The 17441-nt window shown below is 39.3% G+C and overlaps 1 protein-coding gene across 5 annotated transcripts in view; it reads right to left on the bottom strand.

Moving 5' to 3' along the window:
• Positions 1–2971: 2971 nt before the first annotated feature.
• Positions 2972–17441, bottom strand: part of SMARCA2 (SWI/SNF related, matrix associated, actin dependent regulator of chromatin, subfamily a, member 2) — a 120048-nt gene continuing 105578 nt past the window's right edge. For all 5 annotated transcript variants that reach the window (XM_055698385.1, XM_055698389.1, XM_055698387.1 and 2 more), the window contains 5 exons: positions 10186–10291; positions 9295–9396; positions 5848–5980; positions 4551–4693; positions 2972–3882 (listed from right to left, as the gene is read on the bottom strand). In XM_055698385.1, coding sequence (XP_055554360.1) covers positions 3847–3882; positions 4551–4693; positions 5848–5980; positions 9295–9396; positions 10186–10291 — 520 coding nt within the window. In that variant the 3' untranslated portion in view covers positions 2972–3846. The remainder of the gene's footprint in view (positions 3883–4550; positions 4694–5847; positions 5981–9294; positions 9397–10185; positions 10292–17441) is intronic.

Genomic DNA, 17441 nt, shown 5'->3' with positions numbered 1-17441 from the left:
TATCAAGTTCTCCCTAGGGGTGGATGCAGAACAGGTCAAGAGCTTATGAGTAAAGATTAAGGGGCAGGCCAACATGGGGGACACTGTTGTGGGTGTTTATTACAGGCCACCTGATCAGGAAGAAGTCGTCGATGAAGCTGCCTACAGACAACTGGAGGTAGCCTCAGGGCCTGTGATGTCCCTGGTTCTCATAGGGTACTTCAACCACCCTGATATCTGTTGGAAAGGCAACACAGCCAGGCACACGGTCTAGGAGGTTCCTGCAGAGCACTGATGATAACCTTTTGATGTAAGTGGTGCAGGAACAAATGAGGCTATGTGTGCTCCTAGATCTTCTGTTCACAAAGAAGTGCTGGTTGGGGATGTGATGGCTGGGACCAGCCTTGGCTGCAGTGACTGTGAGATGGTGGAGTTCAGGATCCTGCATGGAGGAAGCAGGGCAACAAGTAGGACGGCAACTCTGGACTTCAGAAGAGTTAACTTTGAGCTCTTCAAGGACATGCTTGGAGGAATTCCTTAGGTCTTGGCCCTAGAAGGTAAGGGAGGTCCAAGACAGCTGGTGAATGTTCAAGCATCACTTCCTCCAAGCTCAAGATTGGTGCATCCCTATGAGTAAGAAATCAAGCAAAGGGGGCAGGAGACTTGCATGGATGAGCAAGGAGCTTCTGGCAAACCTCAAATGGAAGAAGGAAGCTTACGGGATGTGGAGAAATGGACAGGCCACTTGGGAGGAATAGAGCGATGTTGTCAGAACATGCAGGAAGGCAACAAGAAAGTCTAAGGTCTGTTTGGAATTAGATCTGGTAAGGGAGGTCAAGGACAACAAGAAGGGTATCTTCAAGTACATTAGTAGGAGAAGGATGACTAGGGAAAATGTGGGCCCACTGCTGGATGAGGTGGGTGCCCTGGTGATGAAGAGCACAGAGAACACTGAATTACTGAATGCTGCCTTTCACCACCAAGGCCGGCCCTCCAGTTTCCCAGACCCTGGAGGCAAGAGAGGAAGTCTGGAGAAAGGAAGACTCCCTTGGTCAAGAAGGATGACGTTAGAAATCACTTAAGCAAACCTGACATCCACAAATCCATGGGCCCTGACGGGTTGCAGCCCCAAGCGCTGAAGGAGCTGGCAGATGTTATTGCTAAGCCACTCTCCATCATCTTTGAAAGGCCATGAAGAACAGGAGAGGTGCCTGAGGACTGGAGGAAAGCCAATGTCACTCCAGTCTTCAAAAAGGGCCAGAAAGGGGGCCCAGGAAACTACAGGCCAGTCAGTCTCACCTTCATCCCTGGAAAGGTGATGGAACACATCCTCCAGGAGATCATCTCTAAGCATGTGAAGGAAAAGGAGGCTATCAGGAGTAGTCAGCATGGATTCACCAAGGGGAAGTCATGCCTGACCAACCTGATACCCTTCTGTGATGGAGTGACTGGCTGGGCAGACAAGGGGAGAGCAGTGGATGTAGCTACCTTGACCTCAGCAAGGCTTCTGACACTGTCTCCCACAACAGCCTCCCAGGTAAGCTCAGGAGTGTGGGTCAGGTGAGCGGACAGAGAGGTGGATTGAGAACTGGCTGGACGGCAGAGCCCGGGGGGCTGTGATCAGCGGCGCAGAGCCTGGCTGGAGGCTGAGGCCAGCGCTGTGCCCGGGGTCAGTGCTGCTCCAGTCCTGTTCAACTCGCTCATCAGGGACCTGGACGCAGGCACAGAGTGCACCCTCAGCCAGTTTGCTGATGACACTAAACTGGGAGCAGTGGCTGATACCCCAGCAGGCTGCGCTGCCATTCAGCAGGACCGGGACAGGCTGGGGAGCTGGGTGGAGAGGAACCTAATGAAGTTCAACAAGGGCAAGTGTAGGGTCCTGCACCTGGGGAGGAACAACCTCATGCATCAGCACAGGCTGGGGGTTAACTGGCTGAAAGGCAGCTCTGTGGAGAAGGGCCTGGGAGTGCTGGTGGACAGCAAGTTGCCCATGAATCAGCAGTGTGTCCCTGTGGGCAAGAAAGCTGCTGCTATCATCCCGGGCGTGCATTAGGAGTCTGGCCAGCAGGTCCAGGAAGCTGATCCTCCCGCTCTGCTCTGCCCCCGTGAGGCCACATCTGGAGTCCAGTTCTGTGCTCCCCAGTTCAAGAGAGACAGGGAACTACTGGAGAGGGCCCAGCGGTATGCTGCAAGGATGATGAGGGGAGTGGAGTGTCTCCCTGATGAGGAAAGGCTGAGACAGTGGGCCTCTTTAGCCTGGAGCAGAGAAGACTGAGAGGGGACCTTATCAGTGTCTACAAATATCTTCAGGGTGAGTGTCCAGAGGATGGGGCCAGGCTCTTTTCAGTAGTGCCAAGCAACAGGATAAGGGGCAATGGCCACAAACTGAAACACAAAAAGTGAATATGAGGAAGAACTTGTTTACTTTGAAGGTGACAGAGCGCTGCAACAGGCTGCCCAGAGAGGCTGTGGAGTCTCCTCTGGAGACATTAAAAACCTGCCTTGGTGCAACTCTGTGCAACCTGCTCTAGGAAAATCTGCTTTAGCAGGGAGGTTGGACTAGATGATCCCCTTGCAACTCTGACCATTCTATGTGATTCACGCCCACTGAGGCCTATGGACACATATTTCCTGAAAGAAAGAGAAATGTTTATTTTATTGCTTAATCACTTCAATTGTTATTAGGTAACGAACTGTACTTTTACTCCAAGGTATTATTTTGCTACTTCATTTTTATTATTCTTATTTTAACATTTTTTTAAACTTATTTTAACATATTTTAACATTTCAGATCTTCTTCATCTCTGAAGATACTTCTGTGGTATTTGAATGAGTTTTTATTTTACATTCAGGACAGACCACAGTGGACCTCTCTACAGGAGCCATTCCTGCCCTTCTGTCCCTACTGTGAAAAGATTTTTGTGAAACTCATAAAACAAGGCCATATCTATTGAGCTATATTATCTCTTTATTATGAAAGACCAACACCACATTCTTCAAAATTACTGGAATTTTATTTGCCTCAGGCTTATGATTTGCAACCAAAGACATTGTGCAAAGAAAGCAAAGATTAAGTACACTTTAGGGAAAAGGTGATAATCACACTGGTAACATAGAAGATCAGTCTCATGAAAGAAGCCATCCATTACACTATATAGATTGCAATATTCAATAGCATTTTTTTAACCCAACTTTTTTAATAGAGGAAAAAAAATTTAAGCCAAAGTTTACTGTAGACATAAATTTGATACAATTCAAAAAGCATTTTTTCTGAAGATCATCAAGCGTAAAGTGGAAAACTGTATATGGGACAAGGTGAATGAAGGCTAACTACTGTACATTTATAAGCTATTAAACAAAGTTGCATATGTACCACAGTGTAAAAAACTAGTACAGAACAAATAAAAACTTTGAAAACTGCCTGATGAAAAATAAAATAACCAGTGGCTTTTAATGGCTTCTCCTGGTTATCAATGCTACAAAAGACTTGTTTTTTTGCCTTTCTGATGCCACTGAAAAATATCGTGTCAAATGATAAAACCAGGCACAATCAAACCATTACCGAGTTACAACCAGGCCATAGAAATATACTATCAACCCACATTTTCCATCAAAAGCTTTTTTATGCTGTTGTTTTGTTTTTAAATCTTTTGAGGCCTGTTTGGTCACAATATGTTACATTTTTTCCTTTTTTACACCATGATATCATACGTTTGTCTGGCACTATCCTAAAGCTAATTTATAGAGAATGAGAATACAGAAACAATCCAAGGTCTATTTGACAAAATGAATTCACTGGGTGTAAGTAGGAGAAGGGAGAAGAGAAGGGGAAGGGGTCAGTTCTGCCAAGAAAATAAACCCTACGGATCACTCATCATCACTTCCGCTTGCTTCCGACTGGTCCTAGAGGTAAGAGACACAAGACAAGTCAGAAATTCTTTGCCAGCTATGCTGTGGAATTTGTTAAAGAAGGGGGAAAAAAAAAGAAAGTAAAAGGAAGAAAGGTGACAAACTGAAAAATGAAGATAACCTTTAGAAAGGTATTATGTTATCGAATACTTGTCTTTCATGACAATTCACTTAATTGCTGTAGACTTCTTTAGAGAAGGAAAGACACGGAGTCAGGAAGCACCAGACTCTTCCTTCTACCCAGACATAACTGGGAAAAGATCTGTTTTCATTTGTTGCACTAGTAGAAGCATCCACCAAAAAACACCCAAAACAACCCCAAACCAAAAAAACCCCACATACACCCAAAAAAACCCCAAGCTAAGACGTTTTCATCTGTGGACAAAAGCAAACAGGCCATGAGATTTCAGTGTTCAATGAAATCAGGAACAGCTCCAAAAATAAGCTCCAAACTTCTTAGACTTCTTGTCTTTCAGCACTGGAACCAGATCTCATAAGCACACCCAGTTACAATTAACACCCCCTCCCAATTCTCTCAAGATGATCAATGCAGATTAAAAATATGCTGAAGCATGAATAGTTGAGAATTCTGACAGCAAGCAGGACAGGGTAGAGACGCAATCACTGCAACCACTTCCACAGTCTCAGTGAACAAAACTTACATTTTCATCTTGATCCTCATCACTATCATCATCACTCACGACAGGCTTGGCTTTTGCTCGGCTTTGCCTCTTCTTGCCTTTTCCTTTCTCCCGACTTTTTTCATCCTTCTTATTTAGCTTGATTTTGACTTTAACTGATTTTGCTGCAAAATTTTTAACAGCATATATGAACATAACTTTCACTTACCAACTTTTAAATCCTGTCTCTGTTCACAGAAATTCACCCCTGGTAGCAGCCTGAAAAGATACTACCCTCTGTCCTTTATTGGGACTGTGAAACAATGAAGCAGAGGTATTTGCTTTTATTTCTCTACTTCTTCATAGTTATAAGAATAATTTGTATTAAACTATAAAGAATAACTTTAAGTTGACCATACGCATCTGTTTCTCATTCTTGGAAAACAAGGTGTCTACAGGTAGCATACTGTCCTGTGAGAAGATGCACATCTAAAAATAACTTTCTTCCTTGCACAGATATGTTTATCTTTTGTACAAACAGAGTTCTTTTATTTTAAACCACAGAAATGCTAGGTGGAGGTGACTGCAAACTTTGAGTTGACATCTTTCTGAAGAACATGTTAAACTCCTGATTCCAGAATATCCACTCATTTCCAAATGAACTGCTGAAGTTGCATGCTTTGCACACCCACCTGACATACTTGTAAGAGTAGCTTAGGGCCAAGTACTACAGTTTCTGTAACCTGGCAGATGGGGCAGCTGGAGAGTAAGGACATACTGGGTGGCAGAAAGTGGAATGAAGGGATTCCTCCTCTTCCACTGTATCATGTTTCCAACTCTGCAGGGACTGAATGAGTGTCACCTCCTGCTTCTGAAACAATCAGGAATTCCACTTAGTCCTTCTTACACTGAAGAACATTTGTAACATCTTCTGGTTCTTAACCAGGTCATGAGTTTTACATGTCACACCATGCCTGCAGGTTGACCACCCATGGATAAACACTATCTCCAACCTTTCCAGGCACCGCTATTTACAAATAACATGAATGGCACTAGAAGGGCTTATAAACACTTGTGGACAGTCAGATCTGCTTCCACAAAGCACCTCTGTGGTGTGTTTCTTGCTTAAAAATGGTCTACTAAACTTGAAGAAGTATAGCCAGAACATACAGACAAAAGACTTAAACTAAACGTTAACACCAAAAGTAGCAAACTTAGTAAGAAGTTACTTTCACTAATGTAAACCAGAACCTTAGAATCAGTCTCCATGCAGAAACTATAAAACCTCCCCTTCTATCCCAAGATGTACTTTCTTTTTGGTATTTAGCAGGGGACTCACATTCTGATTCTGATTCTTCTTCTTCATCATCCTCTTCATCATCATTGCTTTCATCCTCGCTTTCTTCTTCTTTGGCAATCTTCTGTCGTGCACTTTTGAACACAGACTGAAGAACAATGGAATCCTCATAGATCTACAGTATGAACACAAACCTATGTCAGAACTGTAAGGTCAAGCAATATCTAAAATTCCAAGCATAGACCTTAATTTCCAGTGCAAACCCAGAGTATACAGGCTTTTCAAATACTGAGCAACCACGCTTGCTGCCTGAATTTTTCATGCTCTAGTTTGTCAATAGTAAGTCACAAAAATACAATTCATAATATATAAGGGTGTTTTTCTTATTATTTTCACTACCACAGGAACTACTGTGTATTTTCATTAGATCATAACAGCCTTAAAAAAACCTGTCAAAGCAACAAACTTCAGCAGTTAGCACCTTAATTAAAAAATGGGTTATAGTCTAGCAGTACAGTTGCTAATGACAAATGCCTAACCCTCATGTTAATTATCCTTAGTTTTTTCTGAAATATAAAGTGGTTACAAGGAAAATAATTTATCCTAAGCAGCTTATCCCTTCCTCTCAGGTCTAAAAAGACTGAAGAGTGTGGGGGCTGGGAGGTGAGGGGGAATCAGTGCTTGTTCTAAACTCAGCACCTGTTCTCAAACATTCCATAGCTTGCTGAGTATCTTGGGTACATCTGATTTTCTCTTTAACCTCAATCATGAGGGGACTCCCAAGAGTATGAGGACTACGTTTGGCTTGTAACACATTTCTCAGGCTAACAGAGTAAAAATCTTGTTAGTCTTGCTGAGCATCTGGTCCTTTGTGATCATAACATGAACTTTTCAAATCGCTGAGGTGGCATGGAGGATAAAAGCCTCAGAACAGAAAGTCTGTCTCTCCCTGAAAACCCCTCATAAGGTTCCAGCTCAGATGGAACTGCTTTGCTCCAAGGAAAAGCAGCATGCATCATACTAACAGAACAAACATGTAGAATTTACTTCAAGTCACTGTGTACTTAAACAACTGCCTGAATTAGCCTTTTGGTTTTGGGTGCACACACAAATAATTAGTTTACTGAAGTAAACTGGCACCTCAGAGCAAAGGTGGACCTGAACTGTTCTTTGTAATAAAAAACGGAGAACTGCTGCAGAAGTACCGCACAATTCACTGGAAATCAAAATGAATGGCATGAAAATTTACCAGAAAGAAACCTAAAAAAATAAAATATTCTTACATACAAGTTATTTGGGCTTCATGCTATAAAAAGTAATACTAACTCTGGTAATTAATGTTGTGTCCTGATTTTAGCTGGGGTACAGTTTACCTTTTTCTTCATAGCTGGTACAATGCTCTGTGTTTGATTTAATATGAGAATAAGGTTAACACACTAATGTTTTAGTTGTTGCTAAGTAGTGCTTACACTGAATCAAAGACTTTAAGTTTCCCCTGTTCTGCCAGTGAACAGGGGCACAAGAAATTTGGAGGCAGCAGAACCAGGACAGCTGACCCAAACTGGCCAAAGGGATATTCCATACCATAAAGCATGATGCTCGGTATACAAGCTGGGGGGAGCTGACCAGGAGAGGCCAACTGGTGATTGGGGACTGGCTGGGTCAGTAGGTGGGGAGCAATTGTATTGTGCATCACTTAGGTTTTTTTGGTTTTTCTTTTGGGTTTTATTCCTCTCTTTCTCTTTCTACTTTTCCTTATGATTATGATTATTATTTCAATTATTAAATTGTTCTTACCTCAGCCCACCATTTTTCCCTTTTTCCCAGTTTTCCTCCCCATTCCACTGAGGGACAGGGGGTAGCGCACGAGCAGCTGTGTGGCACTTAGTTGACAGCTGGGGTTAAACCACAACATGCTGGTATATTGGAATAGAAAATAGCACTGTGGTAGTCTAACACAGGTCGGGTTATTTCCAAACAGAGCAGCGATATGTACTGAACACTGCTGCCCAAACTGGATTATTCCCGTCAGTTCTACCACCTCTGCTAACATGAGACCAGTTTCCCATTATCGACTTAAGTCATTTTGATGAGAATAATTTCATTATCTTTCCCATTTAGCTACTGATTTTTCTTTGCCTCTTTTTACCTCCTTTACCAATTCCTACCATTTTCTGAAGTCTCAGTGATACTTTTTGGTATTAGCTTTCCTTCACTTTTTTTTGTTGCATTTCTTATTCTTAGATATTTATAGCTGTTTTATTGCTATGTTACTAAGCAGTAAACTGGCAACTTACATTTGGACATGTAACAAAATTTTGCCCCACACCTCCTACCATCATTAATTTTCTTATTAAAATATATTTTTTTAGCTCATTTATTTATAGTTTGTTTCCATTAAATGGCAGACAATAAAAATACTGCACGTACATAGTATGGAAAACATATTATATCTCTATATAGTGAAAAAAATCACAAATTTATGAGCTGCATTCAACAAACCTGCATAATTGATTACAGCTCAATTTAATTTTTAATTCTAAAATTTTAATATAAAATCCTTAGTTTAACTAAGAGTCATCAGTAATGTTTAGGAATTTGAAGGATGTATTACTATTGGCAGCATAAGCCTTCAGCTTACTTTTACTTCTTCTAGCATTCTTTTTTTCCTCTTGCACATTACAGGAGTTGCCTTCATGTTTTCTGTTTCAATTTGATATTGTGTTTGCATGACACCACTTGCACCTCATCTATAAAAATCATCACCCATGACTATGCTTCACTGTATTCTAAGACAACTTTCTTATCTGTCATCCAGCTTTTGTAGTCTTTCCTTCTGTGTAGGTGTCCTGTTCTGAATTCACAGCACTGAGGACATTCATGTGTGTAAAACATCTGTTTGAGATGAGAGATTTTGCCTTCTAAACCTAAGACTCATATGGGATTTACTATTACTGTCTCTTAAAATGGACACTGATGTTTGACATTAAAAAAATAATAAATAAATTACCAGAGGGTTCAGAGAGTATTAAACGTCATACAGAAAGATTTACTGCTGGACAAACCTTGAATTTGTATCTTCCATTAGCAGAACCAAAGAGTTCACTACAAAGTATTTTCCCAACATCCCATCCTAAGCTGTACCGTTACATCTGCTCCTTCTGTTGTTCACTGTAGTAAACCCAGGCTGGTGTATCACTCTACATGCACTCCCTTTTACCATAGATTCAAAGTCTTACAGTAGCACTAAGCTACACACAGATCAGAAAAAAACCACCTGATCTCAGAATCAGAGTAAAAACCAATTTCTCTGTGTGCACACACTGCAGCTGTGTCCAGTGAATTCTGGATGATTCTAATAACTTAGGCATTTTTCTCTAGCCCAAGTAACAATGCAAACACAGGGTTTATACCATAATATAATAATCCACAAGCACTGAAAACATTAGGAAGGGGAAACCTGTATGTTTAACTCAAAGTGGTTCAGACCTGTGATCCCTCCAAATTGAATGTCTGCGCATTGTGACACAGCAACATGACATCTTTCTCCAAGTCTCCAAGACTCCGATACTTATGGTTGCGAATTCTTTCCTGTTGCATTTGTTGAGGAAATGAAGAGAAGTATGGATGGACAGTGGTGCAGAAAGAAAAACAGCAGACAGGACACTGAATTAATATTTCAGTTCAACACTTTAAAAGCTTTCTCTAAAAATTTCACCTAAGCACCTGTTTAAAAGAAGCAAAGTCTTAAAACATATTATTATTACTCAAAAAAGTACACCATGATAATAGAATAAAAATTAAGCAATTGCTGTGTGAACTGGTAAAGACAAAAGTAACAGAAATGGAACTCTTTACCAAAAGAGTTCCAGTTTCTTCTTTTTACCACAGAAACAAAGTAAGCCATGACATGAATCAAAGTCATAGGGTTATGACATCATCTGACATGCAACAAGCTGCCTAAACCTCATCTGCCAAAACTGTGTTTGGATCTGACCTGGCTGCTTCAAGATGTGATGCTAGTTTAGGGATGAATATACTCCCCTAGAGCCATTAAACACTGCAAACACTATGTTTTTACCAAAGATGTGCTTCAGATTCACAATTAAGTCTTTTGCAAAAAGACAGTGAGATGTAGTCTCTGAAAGCGTCATTCATGTCACACTGTTAACATTTTTATTTGACTTTGAAATCACAGTGATATACTGCAATATATGCTAAACAAAACTCCTAATAAGGTGTGTAACAATGTTTAAAATCTAAGCCACAGATACAGGTACATGCAATATTCATGTTGTAATTTTAATGACAACTTCATACTCACCTCTCTGTTCAACAAAAAGAAATGGAGGCATTTCCACTTCCAAAAAAGGTTCTTACCTTTATCTTTTTGAAGTCCACTGGCTTCCTAATCAATTCATAATACTCTGGTAATTCTTTCCTAGATGGGAGCTGAATGAAAACTTCACTTAACTGCCTTCCTGAACTGTTGAGAAAAACAAACCCATAATGCAGAGAATTACTACAACTTTCTCACAAAACATACATATGCAATCTAATCATAAGAAAAAAAGAAAAATAAAACCACAATTTTTTCTTTCAAATAATCTGAAATTGAACCCTGCTTTGATTTTTTTAATTTGATACAGATAATTGATTTACAATTTAAAACATACCCTTTCTGCTGTTGACCTAACATATCACCATCATTATAGGATCATGTGTGTGTAAGAGGCTTTATGGAAGCAGAATCAGGATTTGAATCTGAATTCTGTAGTGGTTTGCCAAGTACAGTCTTATCCTTTTCTCAATTTTGTTTTATAATTTTTAACAAGTGTCCCTCCTGCCACTTTTTTATCTTCTCCTATGTCGCTTTATACCTCCTTGTCTAGCAAACCATTTGTTCATATGATTTCCATTATACTAGATGCTGATTTCTATTAGACTAACTAGACCCCAAAAAAATTATTAACTACCACCAATAACCCTTAGGTTTTTAAGAAGATGGCTGTAACTGTATGGAAAATCTCTGCTGCCACTTGTATGTCTTCAGTCATTTGAAATAAAGTGATGGGTTATGTGAAAACCTTTCATACTCTAGGAATATTGCTTATCACTTACAGGCGTTCAGAATTTCTAGGATTTCCAGATTTCCCATTGTTCATCCTTTATTAATAGCTATTTTAACACTTCCAAATTGAGGGTTTTTAAAAATCTTCTTATTTGTGGTTTCCCAAATAATACATGGTTATAAGTCACCTGGAGAGGAAATGTGTTGATGGCCCTGCTCCATGTACATGTCATTTTTCTCACGGACAAAGTAGCAGGAAAAAGCTCTGCTGAAAGGAACTGTAAGTCACTGCACATAACATTCACAAGTATTTCCCAGCCCACATTCACCTCCTTCCTTCTCTCACAGCTATTCCAAAAGGCACTGTTTTCTCATTTGCATCTTTGGATGGTAACTCGGGGATACCAAACCTTCACAGGAGTTGGGCAAGCAGTCTGCCAAGTCCTGGTCTCCACCTAAGCTTCTCTCTTGCAGTCACCTTCCACAGTAGCGTGGGATCTTATCTGACCAATTAAACTAATACTGAATCGAAAGTTAACTGACGCAACTCTGCTACAGAGGATAAGGATGATAAAAAGCACAGAACAGCTCTGCCCTTTACAGAAGTCATGAATGCCTACTATATCTTAGGCATTGCTTAGAGCCTAAAATAGCATCAGAATTTGAGGAGATACTGATTTCCTTATGGACCTGACAGACCTATGAACAAGTATGAATACACAGATTTTCCTTATTTCCCAAGTAGCTGTTGCTCACCTAATCCAAGTTTTCTTATTGTTCTCAGTTTAGTCCTGGGACACCGCTGATCCTTACATACACCAGAGAGGACAATAACATAAATGTTCTAATCACAGCTTGCTTAATCAGTGTTGTTCAGCCAATATCCTGGGTGCCAGCTGGCAGCTAGAGTATTCTTCCATCCAGTGCAAACCTGGAAACTAAAAGCTTCTCTCATCCTGAACACTTTTGTCTGACTTGCAGCAGCAGAAGCTGTTCCCCTTGCCTGCTTAGCAGCAACTGCTAGGCTGCCTTCTAGATTACAGCAATATTATGGCGCATGCATGGACACACTTCTGGGTTGTGCTACTGCCTGATGAGACAAGGTGATGTACTGTGCATGTCTGTCAGGGAAGGTGAGTGAAGTCTGTCTACACCATACAGCTATTGGGGTTGATACCCCAACAGACTACCTGCTCCTCAAAATCCAGGCAGTTACTGGCAATTTCACCCAACAGATCTAATTTACTTGGGAAGCAACCTATTACCAAAATAGAGGAAATCATAAGATGACCAGATAATTATCATTCCAAATGTTACTACTTCTCTCCTACCAGCAAATAACTGTGAAACTTAGGCCATGGCAACTCCCATCTCCTATGGCACTGATTCACACCAAAGAGACAAATTCATTACTTTCATACTTCCCCCGTCAAAGTGGGAGGTATTTATATTATGGATTTAAAGGCAACAATCTTGTTAATGATCTATGTTAGTGACTATGTCATGCCACATGACAGAACTTGTCGTCCTCTCAGACAGTCCTCTCAAAGAGAAACCGGAAGCAATACATGAAAAAGCAATGCACTAAGTACACACTACAGAACTAAATTAACATGTGTTTCTAATACTTCACAAACTGAGGACTGTATTTGTTTTTTGTTCAAAAAGAGAAGTGTTGAGCACTCACATCTGCAACTGGGATCAAGGAAATTTGTTCCAAATCAATAGAACATCACTAAATACTCTGAGAAATCACATCTCTGGTGTCTTAAATTTTAAGTTTCTATTCTTCATTTGTAAAATGAGACTAAAATGTTGCAAAAAAAGTTCAGTATCCGCAAAATATTCAGACTTCTTATGAGCATTACAAAGGAGCCCAGGGAGTATTCAGCCATTCATTAAGTGATCAGTATATCCAAGGCACTGGTGCTGTAGAAAAGCAAAGCAAAGCAGTACACTGCTGCACCATTACACAGCATACTGTAATGTACCTTCCTGATGGAATCACATTAGGTTCAAACCTTTTTTGTCTTATATCCTATTTTTCTCTATGCTTAAGTTATTTTAATAAATCTGTCCAGTATACCAACATAGGATAGAGATGTAAGTTAATCCTTTAAAAAGTTGGGTTTCTTTTTTTCTTTCAAATCTTTCAAAAAAACTACGAATCTGGATTTGGTATGCAGAAGGACTGAGTTATTGCTGTGTTTTCAACTTTAGCAGCTGTGTTGGTGGTTTGTTGTTTTTTTTTTTTAACAGAAATATCTATTTGAGAAAAATTATTTAACTACTGATGCTAGTGTTCCCTCAACTATGCTTCAAAGTCTAACAACAAATAGAATGATTTAAGTATAAAGGAAATGTCTAATAAAAATTGATTTTAATCAAATTTTAAAACATGTTTAGCATATTTGTCCTATTAAAAAAGCTTGTGATCATTATAGAGGTTTTCATCTCATGGCTATATAATTTTTTTCCCTCCTTTTACATAGACCCACCCACATACTGTATTTTATATGAAAAATATAACAGTAGTAAATTATTAAACAGCAATATCCTATTTTCAAGATCTGAATCTAGCCAACTACAATTTGTTCACACATTCTATTAGACTAAGAATGCCACAGAACACCTTTAAGCTTTTGCTTGATGTAATTAATTACTGAGAATCACTTAAGGCCATGAAAGAAATAGCATTAAGGGCATGAAATATGCAACAGACATAAGACTAGTGTCTAGTCAGATCAATAACAGTTTACTCTGTTCTATCATTTTTATAGAACCTCCTCTCACAAAAAAAAATTATCTTCTGCTCCTTTTATATAAGTGCTTCTATACTGTAATTAATGGTCTTTTCTTACATAACCTCAAATGGCTGTGTTGTGGGTATAATAGGAGAAAATTAGTAATTACTAATGCAACTCTGATTTTAATCCCTGTCCCCACTTTTGTAATTAGAAAATAATAACCATAACTACCACCACATAAAAATCATGCACAGTAAAAATCACTTATGGTTGCTTAGCAACTAGCAGGATACATGCTGAAGGGAAGAAGGACTGGAATAAATTAAAAGACCCGACTGCAAAAGAACTGTGAGTGACAGTTCACTGCTACCGCATCAGCTCAACATGCTAGTCTTATGTGTGCACACATAAAAAAAAAACCAGCTTGCATGCTGTGCAAGTTATAAATCATCAAGAAATACCGTTTCTTTTCTTTTGCTTAAAAAAGTATTTGTGCTCAATGTTTCTGATATTCTCTCATTTTTGTCAAATGGCTTACAAGGTGCATATGAGAATGTATTTCCACCCATTTAGTCAGTATTCTTCAGTGAAATTAAATGCAGGAACAATTAGGCCTCATTTGTACAAGACTCCTTTTTTATTTATTCTCCCTGTAGCGGACCCACTCAGTATTAGATCAAGACGTGAAATTTAGACAAAGTATGTAAATAGCGCTGATAAATAACCCAGAAAGTATTTGAAAAACAGAGGCTGTTACAAACATTTAACAAAACGTGGCCTTGGGAGAAGGTACAGATGCCATAAATACTCAGGCTGGGGCATAACAAGATAAACTCCAGGAGAAGAAATGGTTAATGAGACCAAACAGAAAATTACTTGAACTATGTGTGAGCTACCCTAATCAGCATACTAAAAGATCCACCCTCGAGCAAAGAAATCTCTCCACTAACAAAGCCCCCTCCCCATAAAACATGCGTGGTGGAAAAAAAAAAAAAAAAAAAAAAAAAAAAAGAGAGAGAACACTGTACCTTTAAATGGAGACTAGGCCTGTAAGAGACAATGAGACTCAAGTGTGACTAAACCTAATTGTAAACAGTTGTCTGGAGTGTATAAAGTGTTTTAGTATGTTTTAAGGGGTGTGCTAGCTTTGTGGACTTACCACCTATCAGCCGTCTCCGCACAGACGTGCAATAAGCAAGTATCCTGGCTCTGTGTGCAAGACCGGTGAAGAACTCCGTTTCTGAGACAACATCCCTAGTGGTATGTGGCCAGAAGCAAGCTGCTACTGACCTGTCAAAACTACTACCTCTGTTGATACCCTTTCTCCTTTGGAATCAAAATGAGACACAATATGAGGCTGAAACTGCAAGACATTCTCATATTTCTGACATATTTCACACTTTCACCAAATACTGAAATTCAGTTTAGAGTGGGTGGAATGAAAAGTCCTCACCCTAGTCTGAGAGCTCACAACCAGAAACACAGCGCACAAATTACAACTCCTAAACAAACTGAACTCAGGAGGAAGTTCTCTAAAAAAAGGTATGTGTATGCCAGGAGAGTTAGAAGGGCTTGCACAGCAAGGTGGTTCCTTTGTATGTAACAACTTCCAACAGTAACCCAGCTGGAGAATGCAGGAGAGGATTCATTTTCATTAAATGTATTTAATGGTTCTTCCTTTCTGGAAGTGCAGTAATACATGGTAGACCTGTCCCCATCACTGAAATGGAAGTGGGTAAAAGTACTTAAAAATGTAATTCTTTGTTTTGGTGTATGGTTATATACTCCATAACTTTGGCTTGGCTATAAATAAGAATTATTTGCTTTGTGTGTTGAATATTCAAGTGTACCAGTTGGCATAATTAATTACTAGTTAGATTAGTAATGGCCAATTACATTACTCACCATTTTACAACAGCTAAAAACTAGCAACTTGAGAAAACTGCTGGAAATAATCTGAACAAAATTAATTCCACATACACTGAAAATGCTCTCTCCCTGAGCTATGTCCTGTCAAAATCAGAATACTATGGACACAAATTTAAACATTTTTGCTTTAATGATGCAGTGATCAAAATGCTAAGCACCACAAATGGGAAGTCTCTTGCCAAGCAGGAAGCATGGGGAGGGCACAACAACTTTGCTCTCCAACTTTCTTAGCAGCTGTTTCTTATTAAACTGTGGTCAACAGCCACCTGTTATGGGAAGGAAGCTTTGTGAAGTTAACTGGCACACAATGCAGGTCCTTACTCTAAGTCTCACAAACAGAGCAGAGAGCAGATAGATCACAAATGAAAATCACTCTATAGAGCATCATCCTGGGACTCTCAAAGTCAGCTGTTGCTATATAATCAAAGCTAATGCAAACTAGCAGTGGCATCAAATGGGAATCTATACAGGAAACATCAAACTGATGCAAGACAGAAGAGGATAGTAGATTTGTAGGGAAGCTGAACAATTATAAGTTATGAAGTATAATTCTTTTTCTCCACTTAATTTTAACAACCAGGAAAGGGAAGCTAAGCTTACAGCCTATTTTCCTCTGAAATAAAAAATAAAGGAAAACCTTCTAAAGAGGAAAAAAAAAAAGTCTGGAGGGCTAAGCCTGCATGTACCTGATGCAAAATCAGCAGCTGGGGCTCACATTTGGTATAAAAATTCCTTATTCTTAAAAGAAAAAAAAACAACCAAACCAATAAAAGATGAAAATCTAAATAAAAAGCTTGAACTGCACTAAGGACATGACAATGATGAATTGTAATTTTACCTCAGTGCTAGCTTCCACTGTCTTGCATGGAGTTATTTAACTGGGGTTTGCAGTAGCTGGTTATCTACCTCTGAATTTCCTTTTCAAAGAATCATAGGTTGCACACTAAGCATTAACCTCAAATGTTGCTAATTAGTCTCTTTAATCTTATTTTGACCTTTATGTAATAATTGTGTGGCTCAAACTTCAGTTTACTAAAGTTTGTTTGCATTATTGTAGCTTCTAGCTTTCCAGCCGATATAGCAATCCAGCCTATTTTGTTAGATGCTTTTTAAATAAGGAAGCAGAAGACTGAACTTGTCCCCAAACATCTACAACAGAAGCCAAATACAGGACAGTTAGAAAAGTATTTGGAGGCTCCTTCCCTGCACCAACATTATACAGAATCACCACACAAAAGCAGCCAACTGGTACTCCAGATTTTTGTCGGCGCTATGGAAAAATGTATTGGGTTTTTTTTTTTTTTTTCCAAAAAGAAAGATTTCAACAAAAACAGAGAAGTGGTTCTGTATTTACAAGGAGCTCTTCTCAAAAGCATGGGGAAACATGAGATAAAGCACATAGTTTCATTAGTTCAGCAACACATTCTCTTGATTTTTTTTTTATTTTTTTTTTTTGCCTGTTGGCTTACTAACTGCAACAAAACTTACCGAAGATTTTTGACAAATTAACTCAGGCCAAAGTCAGTAAGATTTTCGATGGGTATCACCTGACCACCTTTTGGGACACAATCAGCCATCTATGGTCCAGATCAGCCCTCTGGACTTTCATGAAGTAGAGATGAAGCACCTATTAGCACTGAAAATTTAAGCTAAAGATGATTTCAAGCATTCAAATATTAAATACATGAAAAACCTTTTTTTTTTTCCCCAGATGAAGCTCAGGGCCTGCTTTTCTTCCAATTAACCTGTCTCTCTATACTTGCCCCAGTTGCGTTCACTCACACAGGAGCCCACAGCTGAATAAACATGAGGCCCCAACAAAGCTGAGGGGTTCCAATGCCTAAAACCCACTCAACAATAAAGCTGCAAGTCTTGAAAGTGTTCATCTA

This window comes from Falco cherrug, chromosome Z (genome assembly GCF_023634085.1).
Source record: "Falco cherrug isolate bFalChe1 chromosome Z, bFalChe1.pri, whole genome shotgun sequence".
In the NCBI taxonomy this organism is placed as follows: domain Eukaryota; kingdom Metazoa; phylum Chordata; class Aves; order Falconiformes; family Falconidae; genus Falco; species Falco cherrug.
Note: the sequence above shows the minus strand (reverse complement) of the source record. Positions and strands in the feature narration are given on the sequence as shown.